Source organism: Callorhinus ursinus, unplaced genomic scaffold, assembly GCF_003265705.2.
Source record: "Callorhinus ursinus isolate GAN/ISIS: 27379988/994484 unplaced genomic scaffold, GSC_fseal_2.0 scaffold27, whole genome shotgun sequence".
Classification (NCBI taxonomy): domain Eukaryota; kingdom Metazoa; phylum Chordata; class Mammalia; order Carnivora; family Otariidae; genus Callorhinus; species Callorhinus ursinus.
This window is the reverse complement of record NW_027397089.1, coordinates 22488560-22505198: the sequence shown is the minus strand read 5'-3', so window position 1 is coordinate 22505198 and position 16639 is coordinate 22488560. Positions and strand designations below refer to the sequence as shown.

General features: G+C 37.0%; 1 protein-coding gene across 1 annotated transcript; it reads right to left on the bottom strand.

The window, feature by feature from the left end:
* Positions 1-3992: 3992 nt before the first annotated feature.
* OLR1 (oxidized low density lipoprotein receptor 1) lies at positions 3993-15044 on the bottom strand. Its single transcript, XM_025879960.2, has 6 exons — positions 14912-15044; positions 12893-12994; positions 10964-11209; positions 7662-7801; positions 7273-7388; positions 3993-6999 (listed from the first exon to the last, which is right to left on the bottom strand). The coding sequence occupies exons 1-6, from the start codon at positions 14997-14999 to the stop codon at positions 6855-6857; spliced, it is 837 nt and encodes a 278-aa protein (XP_025735745.1). The 5' UTR covers positions 15000-15044; the 3' UTR covers positions 3993-6854.
* Positions 15045-16639: the final 1595 nt, after the last annotated feature.

Genomic DNA, 16639 nt, shown 5'->3' with positions numbered 1-16639 from the left:
ATCTACTGACCCTTCAATAGATTCAGCAGATTGGGAGCACTGGGTGTTATACGCAAACAATGAATAATGGAACACTACATCAAAAACTAACGATGTAATGTATTGTGATTAACATAACATAATAAAAAAAAAAAGCAGATTGGGTGCATACAAAGAATGACCACCACAGTGTCTGGTGGGATGGCATCTTGCCAAGGATGCTGGACTGCCCGTGAAGTACAGTGACTTGGTTAATGAAGTAACATCATGTCCTGTGTATTCTGAACAATGCCCAGGACAACCGCTGGAAGAATCTGGGAACATCCACTGAAGTTCCCAGGCAGTAAGGGTTTGACAAATTGATTATGTCGGCCCCCTTTCTCTGAGTGAGGGTTCTAAGTATGCCTTGGTTTGTGTGGACACTGAATCTTACCTAATCCAAACTTTCCCCTGTCACTGGGGAAACCAGGCTGCCACTATTAGGGGATGAGAGAAGCTGAGTATTACGCCTAGACAGTAGTGAGGGGTCACATTTCAAAGGTTAAGAAGTACAAGACTAGGCAAAAGAATTGACATTGGATGTTCCGTCTCCTCTACAAATGGCAAGCAGCAGGGCTGGTAGAAGGGAAAAATGAACCACTAAAACAGCAGATTAAATTATTAACAGGTAAAACCACCTTGACTGGGTGGGCTAAAACACTATCCCAGGCTTTAATACATTTGAATGATCAACCAGTAGGGCCTGTTGCCTCACATGCCAGACTAGGGACCACGGCTGAGGCACAAATACAATAAAGGTATGGAAGTCTTGGGAAACAGCCATGGACCTGATTCTCACTGAGGATCAATGTTCCATGCTGCTGAGAGCACAAAGCCCCATAATGACTGGGGAAAAAAGTTATCTACTGGAATTTGCAATGGGACATCCCCCCAAGATGGGTGAGTTACTTTGCACCCTCTGGGTGGGGGAAACTATTCAATCTCCACTGAAATTCTGTTGTCCTGATGCAAGATGCACCTGTTAGAATATATGAACGGACAGGAACATGTGTCATTGAAAGAGAGGAGAAGATAGGGGTCCTGGTCTGACATGTCCTGTTCCTAGTCCATCTCCTGCCTGACAGTGCTGCCTCCCCCACAGGTATGTACAACCAGGTCAGGTTCCTAAAACTGCCAGCCTCCCTCTTCTCAAGGCCAGGTGGGCACATTCTGTTTTCTACTAGTTCACTATTTGGCTGCTATCTTTGCTCCGCATTGGTTTAGAGGATGTTATACGACACAGAGGAGCCCTTACAAAATTCACCCAACAAGCCTTAAATGATAGTCAACACAACCTGTCCTTACTGAACGCTGAAATGACTCTAATGAGAGTCTTCAAAAATAGAATGGCCTTAGACACTATTACTACCTCTCAAGGAGGCACCGATGCCATTATCCAAACAGAATTTTATGTGTTCATACCTAATACATCTGCTAATATATTATCTTTATTAAGTCACAGAACAACGCAGGTAAATGCCCTAAATGATCCAACCCCCAGCCCAGGGGAATTAATAAATCAGTGGTTTGGATCACCGGTCTCTTGGTAGAAAAAATGTGTCACTGGTTTTAGAATCATTGTTTTCTCTTACGTGTACCTGTATTCTTGCTGTGGCATCTGCCTCCAGTGCAGCCAGAGAGCCACCAAATGAGCCACCTCCATGCTGGTGAAACCCCTTGCTGACTGCTCGGGGCACATTGTGGAAGAGAGGGGTACGTGAGATTATAAAAGCCAGTCAAGAAGGGTGGAGTTTTGGGGAAGGTCATCGAAAAGACATGACCTCCAATTGACCTGTGAGCTGGACCAGCAGTCAAAGGTTCCTCATTCCCTCCCCTGTCTTTCAAATATGGATCCTGCTTGCCTTTTCTGCTCCCAGGAGCTGCTCCAAGGATATATAGCCTCAAGACAGTGATGTGGTAATGAGAACACCTGCCTGGTGTGCATTGTTGAGCCTAGTTAAGGCCTCTGTATAAATTTTTAATATTTGGAGGGTGGGTGGGGATTAACTAGTCTTGCTGCCACCTGAGACAAGCCTTGTATGTAAGTTACCTTTGCTTATTAAACCTGCTACCTCCCTTGGGGCGCCTGGGTGGCTCAGTTGGTTAAGCGACTGCCTTCAGCTCAGGTCATGATCCTGGAGTCCCGGGATCCAGTCCTGCATCGGGCTCCCTGCTCGGCGAGGGGCCTGCTTCTCCCTCTAACCCTCCCCGCTCTCATGTACTCTCTCTCTCTCTCTATCTCATTCTCACTCTCTCAAAATAAATAAATAAATCTTAAAAAAAACAAAACAAAACCCTGCTGCCTCCCAACCTGGAGTAGCGTGCCTCTCTTTGGTCTCCCCTTGCCCTTTGAGTAAGGGAGATGAGGCAGTTTCAGATTTCATCCAGGAAGAGGAAGCTCCCAAGGGAGTTATGAGACAACAGAAATTAAAGGGAAATTAGGAAGTATTTTGAACTGAATAAATATGAAAAAAAAATCAGAATTTTTTATACCACTACAGTTAGTGCTTAAGGGGAAACATATAGCACAACATGGCTATATTTAAAAAGAAAGAAAAGATCTGAAATCAGTGAACTGAACTTTCATCTTAAGAAGCTAGAAAAAGAAGAGCAAATTAAAACATAATTAAGTAGAAGAAAGAAAAATTATCAATTGAAGAAGAAATTAATAAAATAGAAAACAAAAGTAATAGACTGTACTTTTTACAAAAAAAGTAAATTCAATGAAAAAAGTTTCATCGAGAAAAATGAACTTTTTCTTCTAAACCAACTAATTAAAAAAAAAGAGAAAGACAAAAATTAACAATGTCAAGAATGAGAGAAGTTGCATTAATACAAAATCTAGAGATATTAAAATGATAAAAAGAAAATACAAAGAAAAATGTTAGGCCAAGAAATTAAATATTTAGATAAAGTGGACAAATTCCTTGGAAGACACTAATACCCAACAAAGCACACTCAAGAAAGAATTATTTGAATGATATTATATCCATTCAACTGAATCTATTGTTAAAAATCTTACAAAAAGGGGCGCCTGGGTGGCTCAGTTGGTTAAGCGACTGCGTTCGGCTCAGGTCATGATCCTGGAGTCCCGGGATCGAGTGCCACATTGGGCTCCCTGCTCAGCAGGGAGTCTGCTTCTTCCTCTGACCCTCCCCCCTCTCGTGCTCTCTATCTCTCATTCTCTCTCAAATAAATAAATAAAATCTTTAAAAAAAAAATCTTACCAAAAAAGAAAACCCATGTCCAGATGACTTCAGTGGTAAACTATATTAAATAATGAACAAATAGTACCAATTCCACACAAAACCTTTGAGGAAATTGACATAGAGGAGTACTTCTCTAAAACATAAACCAGACAAAGCCATTACACAGAAAGCAAATTACATATCAATATCCTTCATAAACATACTTGCAAAAATCCTGAAACAAATTTTAGCAGAACTAATCCACCAATATATTAAAATGATAATAAATCTCAAGAACCCAAGGTTGGTTTAACCTCTTATAATTATTCAATGTAATTCATCACGTTAAAAAATTAAACAGAAAAATATTAAAATATGTGATCATTTCAATAGGTGTAGAAAAAGTAGATGTAGACAAATCAATACCCATTCCTGATAAAAACTCTCAGCATTCTAGGAATAAAAGGGAACTTCTTCAAATGAAAAAAGAGCATCTACGAAAAATATACAGTTAACACCATACTTAATTGTATTAACACTGATTTCTTCCAAGATCAAGAACAAAATAAGGATGTTCACTCTCAACATTTTCTTTCAATGTTTACTAGAGGGTCTGTCTAGTCTATGAAATCTAGCAAGGAAGAGAAATAAAAATCATCTAGAAAGGAAGAAATAAAAGTGTTTTTATTTGCAGATGACATGATTATCTATGTAAAAATCCAATGGAATACACACACATTACTAGAAAAAATAAGTGTTTCAGGATATAAGGTTAGTATAAAAAAGTTTATTATAATTCTATATACTATCAAGAGACATTTGGAAATTAAAATTATAAATGATAACAATACCATCTCTAGCAGCATCAAAAATATGAAATATATGATGATAATCTAAGAACATATGTGAAACATCTATACAGAGAAAATTATAAAACATTGCTTAAAGAAATTAAAGAACACAAGTAAATGGAGAGATATACCTTGTTTATGAGTTGAACAAATCAGTATTTTTAAAATTTCAATTTTCCCCACATTTTTCTAATAGATTCAATGCAATCACATTCAAAATTTCAACAGGGTTTGTTTGTTAGGTTTTAGAAATGAACAAGCCAATTCAAAAGTTAACATGGAAATACAAAGACAGAGATTAATCAAAACAACTTTGAAAAAAGAACAATGTTGAAGGATTACCACTACATGATTTAGAGAAATTGCAATATTCATGGTGGCGTAAAAATATATAGGTAAATAGATCAGTGGAACAGAAGAGAGAGACAGAAAAAGACCCATGCACATATGGGTGACTGTTGACAAAAGTGCAAAGGCAATGTAGTGAAAAAAGAATAGTCTTTTCAACAAATGTTCTAAATCAGTTGAATATCCATATGCAAAAAAAATAATAATAATGAGAGAGAGAGAGCACTTTACTACCTGACTCACAAGCTAACCCAAAGTAAGTTACAGATTTCCATGTAAAACCTGTAACTATAAAATGTCTAGAAGAAAACACAGGAGAAAATTTTGTGACCTTGAGTTTGGCAACAAGTTCTTAGAAACACCAGTAAAAACATGAAAATGGACTTCATCAAAATTTAAAACTGCTTTTCCAGAGAATTAAAAGTCAAGCCATAAACTGAAAAACAAAAACAAAAGATGATCAAAAAGACATCTGATAAGGGACTTTTACCCAGCATATACAAAGGGCTCTCAAAATGTAACAAAAAACAAACAACTTGAAACTTCTCAGATTTGTACATTACTTTATGAGAGAAAATATGTAGATAGTAAATAAGCAATATAAGTAAATAAAAAGACCTCAAGATTATTTTTCATTTAGGAAATGCAAATTAAACCACAGTAATATACCGCCATACACCTATTAGAAGGTTACAATTACAAGACTGACCATACCAAGTGTTAGCAAGGTTAGGTGGAATTGGGACATTCATACATTGCTGGTAGGAATATCAAATGGTACAACTTTGGTAAATAGTTTGGCAATTTCTCAAATACACCTACTGAGTGATCCTGACATTAAACTCTTAAGCATTTACCCAAGAGAAGAGAAATACTATGTACAAACAAAGACTTGTACACAAATATCTAGAGCACCTTTATCTGCGATAGACAAATACTGAAAACAACCCAAATGGTCATCAACAGGTAATTCATCAACAAATTGGGGTATATTAAGAGAATAATACTCAACATTTAGAAAGAGTGAAAAATTGATGCAAGCAACAAGATGAATGAATCTCAAAATGATTAGCTAAGTGAAAGAAGCTAGACCAAAAATAAAAAGGCATACTGTTTGACTCCATTCATATAAAATGTTACAAAATGCAAAGTGAAAGCAGTTTGGTGGTTGTCCGAGGAGAAGGCATTGGGGAGAGGATGATAAAAGTTGGAGGGATGGTGGAAATGTTCACTATCTTAATTGTGGCGATGATTTCAATGGAAAATGTTCATATATATGAAAATTCTTGTTACTTCAAATATATTAAGTTTGTTATATGCCAATTAAACATCAATAAATGTGCTAACAAAAGAAAATATCTCTTGTCTTCCTAGGAATGATACAGCTTTTTCTTTTCTTTTTTTTTTTTATAAAGTTGGTGCTAGATTATGTGCAACAAAATGGAAAGGCTTCCTTTAAAAAGTAGAATAACCTGTGAAGGAGGTAGCAAGGGAGTAGAAATACTGAAAATAGAAGGAATACTTCTAATTCCACCTGTTTCTATTCAGCTATATTTCCATACCTGGCTCAGTTTGTTCTTTAATTGAGTATCTTCATATTTTCGTCCTGTGTGTTTCCATATTAGCACAGCACAACAGAGTTGAGAACTCATTTACAAATGGTGTGTACTTTAGGGGGAAAAAAAATCTATTTTTGCCTCAGGCCCCATGATTCTAACAAATACTATCTGAGGATTAAAGTGATTAAGCTATCCTTTGATAAAGGATGAAGAAATAATTAGATTCGAAAACCAATAATGAATTGTGATTAGTTGACTGAAAAGATCATTCAATTTGTAATTACTTCCTGGGACATTCCAATTGCCCCAAAATGTGATGATGTGGGGTGTGTATGTCGTGTGTGCGCGTGTGTACGTGGTGGAATCTGGAGAAAGATCACAATTTAAAAGACCGATAAATTGTAGCTTTTAAATGTTGAGAACACAAGTTTCTGGATTCCAGCACGGCCTTTCCCTTTTTCTGTTTCTTCATGCATTCTTTTCTGTTTCACATGCATTTTTCCATGCATCCACCAGCTGGGCAAGCTCTCCACGTTCCATCTTCTATGTGGTTTAGGAGGGTGAGGGGAAGATGGTACTGAGGTAGAGAGGACTGAGTACAGAGGGCTCCCAAGACTTGAAGAGGAATAAGACTTTAAAATAAAAAAAAGTGAAGGGGGATTGAAGGGCTGGCAGGAAGACTTGGGACAAGCTAGGTGAAAAACAGAGAGAGAGAGACAGAATCAAAATTTCTGATATCAAGGTGCCAGGCGGCCGGAAGCCCAGTCTCTGCTAGGGAGTTCTGCCATCAGCTAATAACAAGCAGGGCTCTCATGGTTTACACCTAAGTGATGAAGGACAACTTAAATTCCAGAAAAGAATTCTTCTCTTCTTCCCAAGCGCTTTCGAATTCACTGTGCTCTCAGTAGATTCGCCTTCTTCTGACATATACTGAATGCACTTAAAATGCAGTTGTCAGCAAAAACAGCTCCCCTTTGTATATATGCACAACTACCTGAAGGATAGTTCTGGGAAACAGGACCCTGGAGTCTAAACCTGCAGGTGGGAAGGGGAAAAAAAAAAAAAGTAGATTTACTGCCACCTTGTGTCAGAAACTTAAACTTGTCTTAAAAGCTTCAAATCAGTAATAAATGTGGGAAGGAAAACTCCAGAGAAGGTCTGAAAGGCTAAATGGGCGAGTCCCTGTCTGACAGAGGTGGAGAAGGAACATTCAGAAATTCCTGAAGCTTCTCCCTGACAAGAAGAGGACATTATGTGGAATGCAGAAGCAACTTCACTAGCACCTTCAGCAAAGATTAGGAAACTTACAAGTGGGGCCTCAAAGGAGAGCCGTCCTCCCAGAGCCATGCGCTGCTGGGTTTCCTCAGAGACAACCCCATCCAGAATGGGAAATTGGAATGGGCACTTGTTTGCCGGACGAATTCCTGTGGGGAGTAATGTTTAGGTTAGATTCACAAACCTAAAGAACCAAAAGAGATCTTCGACATCCTTTCCATGGTTTTACAGAAATGTTTACAAAAGCTTAGAGATACCATGTAACCTCTCTACCCAAGGTCATGCACATCATTAGTGGTCAGATGAGCCTAGAAAATAAGTATTCTGATTCTCAAACACGAGCTCCTCCACCAAGGGCATAAATCTGATTTATTTCCCTATAAGGCACTACTCCAGTGCAATGTACAACCATAAAAACTCACCAGATCATCTGTGCTATTAATTTTCAGCATCTGGGCATCCAAAGACAAACAGTTCTCCTGGCTTTTTTCCCAATTAAATGGGCCAGAGGAAAATAGGTAACAGTTTTCTTCATGCCAGAGCCAGTCTTGGGGACAAGGACCTAGGAAGTGTAGCATATCTAATCAGTGAGTGATGCCTGAGTAAAAATATTTCTACAGTTCTTAAATCAATTCTCCCCTCAGGACTGTCACATGCATATCATCTCTTCTTAATTAGAATTATATCCAGAGTCTTCAAAGACCTCAATACACCAATAGTCTTTATTTCTCTTAAAGTATTCTGATTTTAGTAAACTAAATTAAAAACAAGTGTGTTCAAAAGCAAAACTTGAGCTGAGATGTAACTTTAGAATCTGACCTATTTTTTATAATTATGTTTGGAAGAATGGGGAGTGGATATGTTAATAGCCACACTGCTCTCAAAAAGATAAGCTTGGGGTGCCTGGCTGGCTCACCCAGGGGAGCACACAACTCTTAATCTCGGGGTGGGTTTGAGGCCCACGCTGGGTGTGGAAAATACTCAGAAATAAAATCTGGGGTGCCTGGATGGCTCAGTAGGTTAAGTGACCAACTCTTGATTTTAGCTCAGGTCACGATCACAGGCTGGTGGGATAGAGCCCCTTGGGCTCTGTGCTCACCAAGCAGTCTGCTTCAGGATTCTCTCTCCCTCTCACTAGTATGTGCACTTTCTCTCTCTAAAATCAATCAATAAATAAATCTAAAAAAAAAAAAAAAGAAAATCTTTAAAAAAAGACACATTTATATATTTTAAAACTTCAGGTTTTCAAATAATGAATTTAAGCTTAAATATTGTGCTTCCTGTTTCTGGACATACGTTGTCCAATGCATAGCCATATGTGGTATTCAAACTACCTGTGTTTCTTTTAATTCAAAAAAAATTCTTTTTTAAGTAAACTCTACACCCAAGCCCCCGTTGAACTCATGACCCCAAGATCAAGAATCTCATGCTCTACAGATTGAGCCCACCTGGGGTCCTCTTTTAATTTTTTTTTTTTTTTTTAACAAACACAATATCACTATATTGGCAGTACTTTACACACATTAACTTATTTAATCCTCACAACAACATGATTAAATAAATTCCATTCATTTTCTTCCTTTGGCAGATAGAATAAATGGGAATGTGAACCTTGGCAGACTCGCTCTCACATCCATGTGTTTAATCACGACATGCACTACCTCTCAAACTTTCGCGTTTGAATCAATTGAGGAAACTTCTTGGTGCCCTTCAAGATATTTTGATACAGAATCTCGGGATAAACCTAGAAATTGCCATTTTTAAAAAGCTACTGTAGTGATAATGTTGTACACCAAAGGTTGACAACCACCACTAATTTCAGTCCTAAATATAAAGTCTGTTACTGTGCAGACCCTGCACCTTTCTGGCTGGATTACCTCCTGAAAACCACACTTGGTAACTTCTCAGAATCTCTCTCTCTTCATATCTACACTGTGTACCACAGACTTGTTAGTAAGAAAGATAAAACTTGTCTCAAACTTGAGGAAACCGGTCTATTTTTTTTCCATGTGGTATTTTATTATTAATGTTTTTGAGAATCTTCTCAAAGCTGCTTGATGAAAAGCAGTACTTTATTTGCTATCTCTATTAACTGGCCTTTATCCGACACTGTCAAGGAATGGAACATGTTACCTGGGATATCTACCAGTGAAAAACATATTACTTAATATTTTTGATTGGTTGCCCATGCCTGGAATCTCTGGGAGACAGTTCTGGATGGTCCTGATGTAGATTTAATCTCATACAACTGATAAAAACAAAACAAAACAAAACTGTTTTACAGCCCCATCTGGGGACTAAATCATTGGTTGGTATGCAGCTATGTCTGCTTATATAAACATTCCTATCTTTGATAGATTAGTCTCCTTCCTTTACACCTTTTTAGAGACAGTGTATTCTTTATTTTCCTCGATAGCTCCCTCCTTAATAAAGACATTAAATAGAGGTTTGATACTTGCTAAAGATCAGTTTGTCCAAAAAGCTCTGCTTCTTTTGGAAATTTAAATAACCCTGTAAATATTGAAGGGATTTATTAACTTCAAAACTTTATTAAAAAAAACTACTTATCATTTTATCATCACTTAACTTCTCTGGCTATCAATTTTTTTCATCTATAAAATAAAGATCTGTGGGTATTTGTGAACTGTTATATAATCCATATTCAAATAAATTGCATGGTTGAGATCAAGTGAGATGTACAAGCAAGAAACTGGAGAAATCTCTGTTTATTAGTAGCAGTTAGTTACTAATGCTGAGAATAGGGCACTCATTCATACACCACCAAGAAAGCAATGCATCTCTGAGAGTAATTCCATCTCATATCCCTTAAATCTCCCTATGATGAAAAGCATATGCCTGATTTAATTACATGTTGTACAAAGACTAAATGACACAGATAACTCCGTAATAACATCAGAGTTCACATCATCATCCCCTTCTCAGAGATACTATTTCTACTTGCCTCCTAGATTCTGAGATCAACTCAATTCTTCTTATATAAACTGACTTCCTGGGCCCTTTATATTTTTCTCTTACCTAAAGTATCTACCCAACACTTGCAAGTCAGCTTACCTCCATTCATTCAATTTAAATTGATGTTGTATACTCTAAGAAATAGGGTTATAGAATAAAGTTAATGTAGAGCTTCCCAGGGACAAAGGAGACACCATAGGGAAAGAAATCAATGATTAAGATACATTGGTACAGGGGCACCTGGGTGGTTCAGTAAGTTAGCGTCTGCCTTCGGCTCAGGTCATGATCCCAGGGTCCTGGGATGGAGCCCTGCATCAGGCTTCCTTCTTCACCCTCTCCCTCTGCCCCTCCCCCCTACTGGTACTCTCTGTTCTCTCTTATTCTCAAATAAACAAAATCCTTTAAAAAAAGAAAAGATACATTGGAACAGAAAGAAGTAAGAATCCATGGCAAAGGGTAAGGGTGGGAGAATTCTTCCAGAAATATCTCAAAACCAAATTTTAAAAATAAAGAAGAGGTTCTTATGAGGAAAGAAAATTTAAATCCACCAAAAACTATGCTTAATTAAATCAGGTATCTCAAGAATTTAGCAGAGGGAAGGGTGGGTTGACAAAAATTGAGAAATTCTGGTGTCAAACATTATGAATATATGTTAATATGCCAATTTCGTGCCTAGAGACATTTTCAAAGCAGAGTTTAGATTAAACAGAGAAGTTTCCACTACTTCTTTTCACCTCTCCATCCCACATACCTGAAAAGTTTGCTGCTTTCCTCAGAGCTTCTTGGAGATTCAGGTTCTGATGATGAAGTTCCATCTGTTTTTTGGAATTTTCATCCATCTTCTGGTTAAGGGTTTCTATCGTTTCTTTGAGTTCCCTTTCTGACTCCTGGGAAGCTTTTTCTGCCTGCTTCTGTGCTAAGATCTGTCCCTCCAGTATAATTTCCTGGTTAGTAAGGTTTTCTTGCTGTTGCTTTAGAAGATCAGAAACCTGTGATACTAAATCATAGCTGAAATAAGAACTCCATTACCAATCCTGAATAAAAATCCCTCCACTGGATTTTGAGGAAATCAAAGAATCGAATCAAATTATCTATTTTGACAACAGATAAACTGCTGGAAAATTACTCAGAAATTATGGATTTAAAAGTTATTTAATATTCCTGCAGTATTTTTTTTTTTAATGTCAGGAACTGTCACAGACACTTTTGGTTAAAAAAAAAACAAACAGGATTTTGCTTGTTATTGATAGTTATAGACAAGCTTAAAAGCAATCATAAGATAAAGGGTATATCAATGGCATAAATAAAATATGGACAATCTGAAATAGATGCCAACAGACTCAGTGATTATTAATAGTTGTCATTAATGATTTACTCTATTTGTGTCTTTATTCTGCTGTTAACTCTCTACCCTTCCAGACTTCCTAATTTTATTTAAAAACTGTGACACCCCTTTTTTGAGGCACCCTCCCAATTATTGTAAGGTGCTATGTCATAACAATTTCAAGCATTTTTTGTTTCTTGGGTTCTTTTCTTTTTTAGCCACAGTACATTTTAGGAAGGGTGGGGATGAAATAAAGTTTGTGAAATCTGGCAGGCAATTAATGTTAAGGGTCAAATGTCTCAGTTTTAGAAGCTTGATGGTTCAGTACAAAACAGATGGACCCCTTGGGTTGAAGGCTGGATTTGAGACTGTTGTGAAATGATTCTTCTCATGGGAAGACTTATCCAGTCGCCACCACTGAGTCAAGGGCACTTATCCTAGTCATTAGGGAAGGCCCTAAGTGTTAACACATTGAAAAAATAAATGGTTGGTGACTTTAACCAACAATTGAGAAACAAACAGCACTTCCAAGGCCTTAATCATCTAGATTCTAGATGGACAAAGCAACTCAGACCTACAATCTAAATACACAGGCAGATTATATGGATGATTGATACCATTTTCATTCCTTCTTGGCTACTCTCATCCTTCTTATCACTTCTTTTCCTCTCAACATCCTCTCTTATGAGTGGCCATTCTATAAATTTGAATTACAGTTATTTTAAATGTTTCATTTATTGAGATAGTGTTTCTGATTCTTAACTTTAAATTGGTATTTCATCATCTCAATTAAAATTCAATGTAGGAGCGCCTGGATGGCTCAGTAGGTTAAGTATATGACTCTTGATTTCAGCTCAGGTCATGATCTCAGGGTCGTCAGACTGAGGCCTATGTCAGGCTGTGGGCTAAACATGGAGTCTGCTTGAGATTCTCTCTTTCCCTCTCCCTCTGCTCCTCCCCCCACTCGTGCTCTCTCTCTCTAAAAAACCAAACAAACAAAAACCAAAAAAAACAACCTCAATGTGAACTATATGAAGTTTCTTTTCCTTTTGGGTCTCAGGGGATCTTGTGGCTTAGTAGCTTCAAATTATTTTCTTTTTCATCATTCCAAGATTTAAACAGACTTTATCCAGGAAGTTATAACAACAAAACAAAACAAACACCTACCATTCATAATCTTAATTCCATGTCCCAGTCAATTTGAGGGACAAGCACAATGTACTTATTCATGTTCCCACTTATTCCAAAAAGTTTGTCTAAACTGTATCTAAATCAAGGCTGTTTATAGTTGTTATGAAACCAATTAATAAACCATGTTTGTAAGTTCTCACTTTTTCTCCCTGTTCCAGTACTTACGTTGCATTGTTAGCATTATAAGAGTTACCAGTAATCCCAAGCAAAGGATCCCCAGGGTCACAGCAGTAGGGCACCACCACCGAGAAGAAAGAAAATGAGGACCTAGAGTGACAGAGGATAGAATCAGAAAGATGTAAAAGATGGAAGCAAGTCATCAAACAATTCTTTGGAAACTGTCTGTAACTTGTACTTTGCCTTTCTTACCTTAGAAGTCCTCCCAAGGGCTCTGCAAATAATTCATTGTCCATATTTACAGATGAAAAATACAGACAGAGAATTTAAGTAATTTACTCTTGGTCACACAACTGACACAATTTAAGAGCCGGGACTCAATATCAGATAATGTGATGTTAAGTATCTGATTCTAAAGCTTATACTTTATCTACTCTCCCCATAATGACTCTCTAAGAAACTCTCAGTCTAGCTTGGTTGGATCAGTTTCGTCCACAGAACAGAGATCCTGATACTTTTAATATAGACCATGTGGATGGACACACACACACACACACACACACACACACACACACACACGTACCTCATACACAGTGTGTTTTATAAGTAGTGTACCATAAAAGAATGTCAGACACCAAGCAAATAAGTTTTAGTTAGTTAATCAACAGATCGCCTCAAATAATTATAATTTTGTGCTTTCAATTTTTATTCCACTAAAATTACCATTGGAAGTAAGGTTATTGACCGAAGAAAAATAGGAATTAAACTGCAATATTCATTTGACTCATATTAATGTCATGTCCTATACTTACACCAGCTGTGGCCCTTGTTGTTATAAACGTTCACCATTATTAAAGAAACAAATAAGTCATGTAGCTCACAGCTCCACCACTGCAAAAGCACAGATATTTTGGTTCAATGGGAAAATATCTCATATGATCTATGTGAACTCCTCACCCTGTGCAATACACAAATAGGGTACTGGTAGTGTTATCCTCTATATGCAGATAAGGAAACCCAAAGTCTCAGTGAATTGTATGAGATCACACAGATGTTAAGATCCAAACATAGGTCTTTAATCCAACTATCAGTTGCTACATGGCTTGGAACATTACATCCTCAAATTTCTAGTGCAAATGTGTAATGATCCAAATCAATCAATGGTCAAATATATTCACAGAGTCAAAAGCACTTCTGTTAGACTCTAGAGATGAGACAGACAAAATAGAAATCTTAACAGGAAGAAATACAGTTCATTCACTGATTCAAAAGTCATTAAGCTCCTGGAGTGTATGTGGCAAGTTGGCAGAGAAGTAGAAGATAGTTGTATCTCTTGCAAATAACTGCTTAGGATTCTAGCTTGGGGGTAGATATCTGTGTAAATCAACCAATATTTCCCTCTGATCAGTATTCATTCTATACTATGCGTGTATGTCGACCACTCTTGAGTGAAGAAACTCCTGAATTTTTAGAAGAAAATCATAGGCTCAACACCTGTTCAGGGAAGGCACAAGCTCCCATTTTCTACAGGACACCCTTTGTCCCATTTCGTGGGTAGGTAGAGACGATTAATCCAACCTCTGTTCCCATTAGTGATTTTCTGATCAGAAGGCAATTGGATTCTTTTCAGTAGGTGACTGATCTGAGAGATTTAGCTTCATAATTGTAGTAAAATTCAGGTACTCAATATTTACAACATGAAGAATGAATGAATGAATGAACAAATGACTACTGTTAACTTGGATGTCTACCTATGAATGCTGATTCAGAGAAGTAATGCAGGTAAAGTGAATAGGATAGAACATAACATATGATAATGTTTAATAAAAGTTATCAGAATCTATACATCATGATTCATATCAAGTTAGTTCATTCACAGCATCATCATCATCATCATCATCATCACCATTATATCTGAATTGTTTTTCTTTTAAGTAAATGTTATTAATTCTACAATATTTTTCCATCCTCGAGTGTTTCAGCTTTCTAATCTTATATTCAATTAATTTACATTTTTGGCCTAATCCTAGAATTCTGTTGCTGTGCACATTCACCCACCCCTAATACCTTTAGCTTTCTTTCTATTTGGCTTCTGATCAGGTTGATCCTTCATAGTCTTGCTCTTGAAGTCATCAAAAGTCATTTCCAAATTCATTCCACGAATGAGAGAGTGAAGCAGTCAAGGACTTCTGCAAAGTAAAAATGTATGAGCTCCTGCTGGAGTGTTTAAATAGCTACTGCTATTTAATAGAAGAATGACTCAATCATTGGTAGGAGGAAGAAGAGGATTTTGCTTCATACTGGGAAGTTGGCTGATGCAAATTCTTGGGTTATGTCTGTTGCAGGTGGGGAAAGTGGTGATTCTGCTAGTATTTCAGGATGTTTCAGTAGGTAATTTATGAAAGGGAAAACTGTATTTTCTGTGAGCATTAGAGGACAGGCATTTGTATTCATTCTTCAGATAAGGAAACTGAAACTCAAAAGAGTAACTCACACTAAATTTGTGAAGACTGTGCATTTAAACCAGATTACTTGATTCCAGTGTCCATATTTGTTTACTTCACTGTAGCAGACTATCTCTATACTGTGGCTTTCACAAGTCTCACATTTTCCTTTTTAATTTTGACTGTTTAAATAAGCAGAAGATTAGAAATTTTGGAGTTAATCACGTGTGACTCATCTCCAGCCATGGTGACCTGGGTAATTAAGAACTTAATTAGGAGTGCTATTTCATACAGTGGCAGTATAACATAGCAGCAGAAATTTGGAGCCAGATGGAGCTCGTTTCAAATCTTTCCTTTGCTAGTACCTTAGTCTATAATCTTGGGGAATTACTTAATACTCTGAACTTATGTCTTTGTCTATAAATTGAGACATTGCAATGTCCACTGGATAATGTTGGTAATGTTGCTATCTGGATTCATATGAAATATTGTTTCAAAATGCTAAGTATTCTACTTCAAACATGAGAACTCAAGAAATGATAGTTATTAATATTAGTAGTAGTAATATTCAGCATAATTGAATTGCCCATCAAAGGATACATTTTACACATAAATGACTGGAGTCTCAAAGACTTCAATGAGCGCCCCATAAGGATGCTTATATGAATTCGTTGATAGAATTCTCACCTTTTTTCCCTCTACAACCTCCTAACCAGAGAAGAAATATCTCACTGCAGTTATACATGCTTTTTTTTAAAAAAAAATATTATGTATTAGAGATATTTTCTGAAGTATTCATGGGCAAAATGATATGATATCTGGAATTTGCTTTAAACTACGTGAGGAAAAAAATAAAAGGAGGGGATACATTAAAGAACATTGGAAAAAAATATACATACAAATAAAATATCTAGGAAACTATTAAGAAAAATCACTGATATTGACAGTCTACTTAGGATTCCATTTCCTTCCTCCTTCCTGGATTACTTGTATTCCCTTTTCCTGCACAGGATATCTGAGACCAAATTGAAAATAGTTCACTTGTCATTTAAAGTTTTACTCTACGGGGCACCTGGGTGGCTCAGCCTATTAAGCATCAGACTATTGATTTCAGTTCAGGTCCATTATCTCAGGGTAATAATCTCAGGGTCATGAGACTGAGCCCCGTGTCAGGCTCTGCCCTAAGTGTGGAGCCTGCTTAAAGATTCTCTCTCCTTCTCCCTCTGCCCCTCTGCTAGCTTGCTCTCTGTCTCTAAAAAGAAAGAAGAAAGAAAGAAAGAAAAAGAAAGAAAGAAGAAAGAAAGAAGAAAGAAAGAAAGAAAGAAAGAAAGAAAGAAAGAAAGAAAGAAAG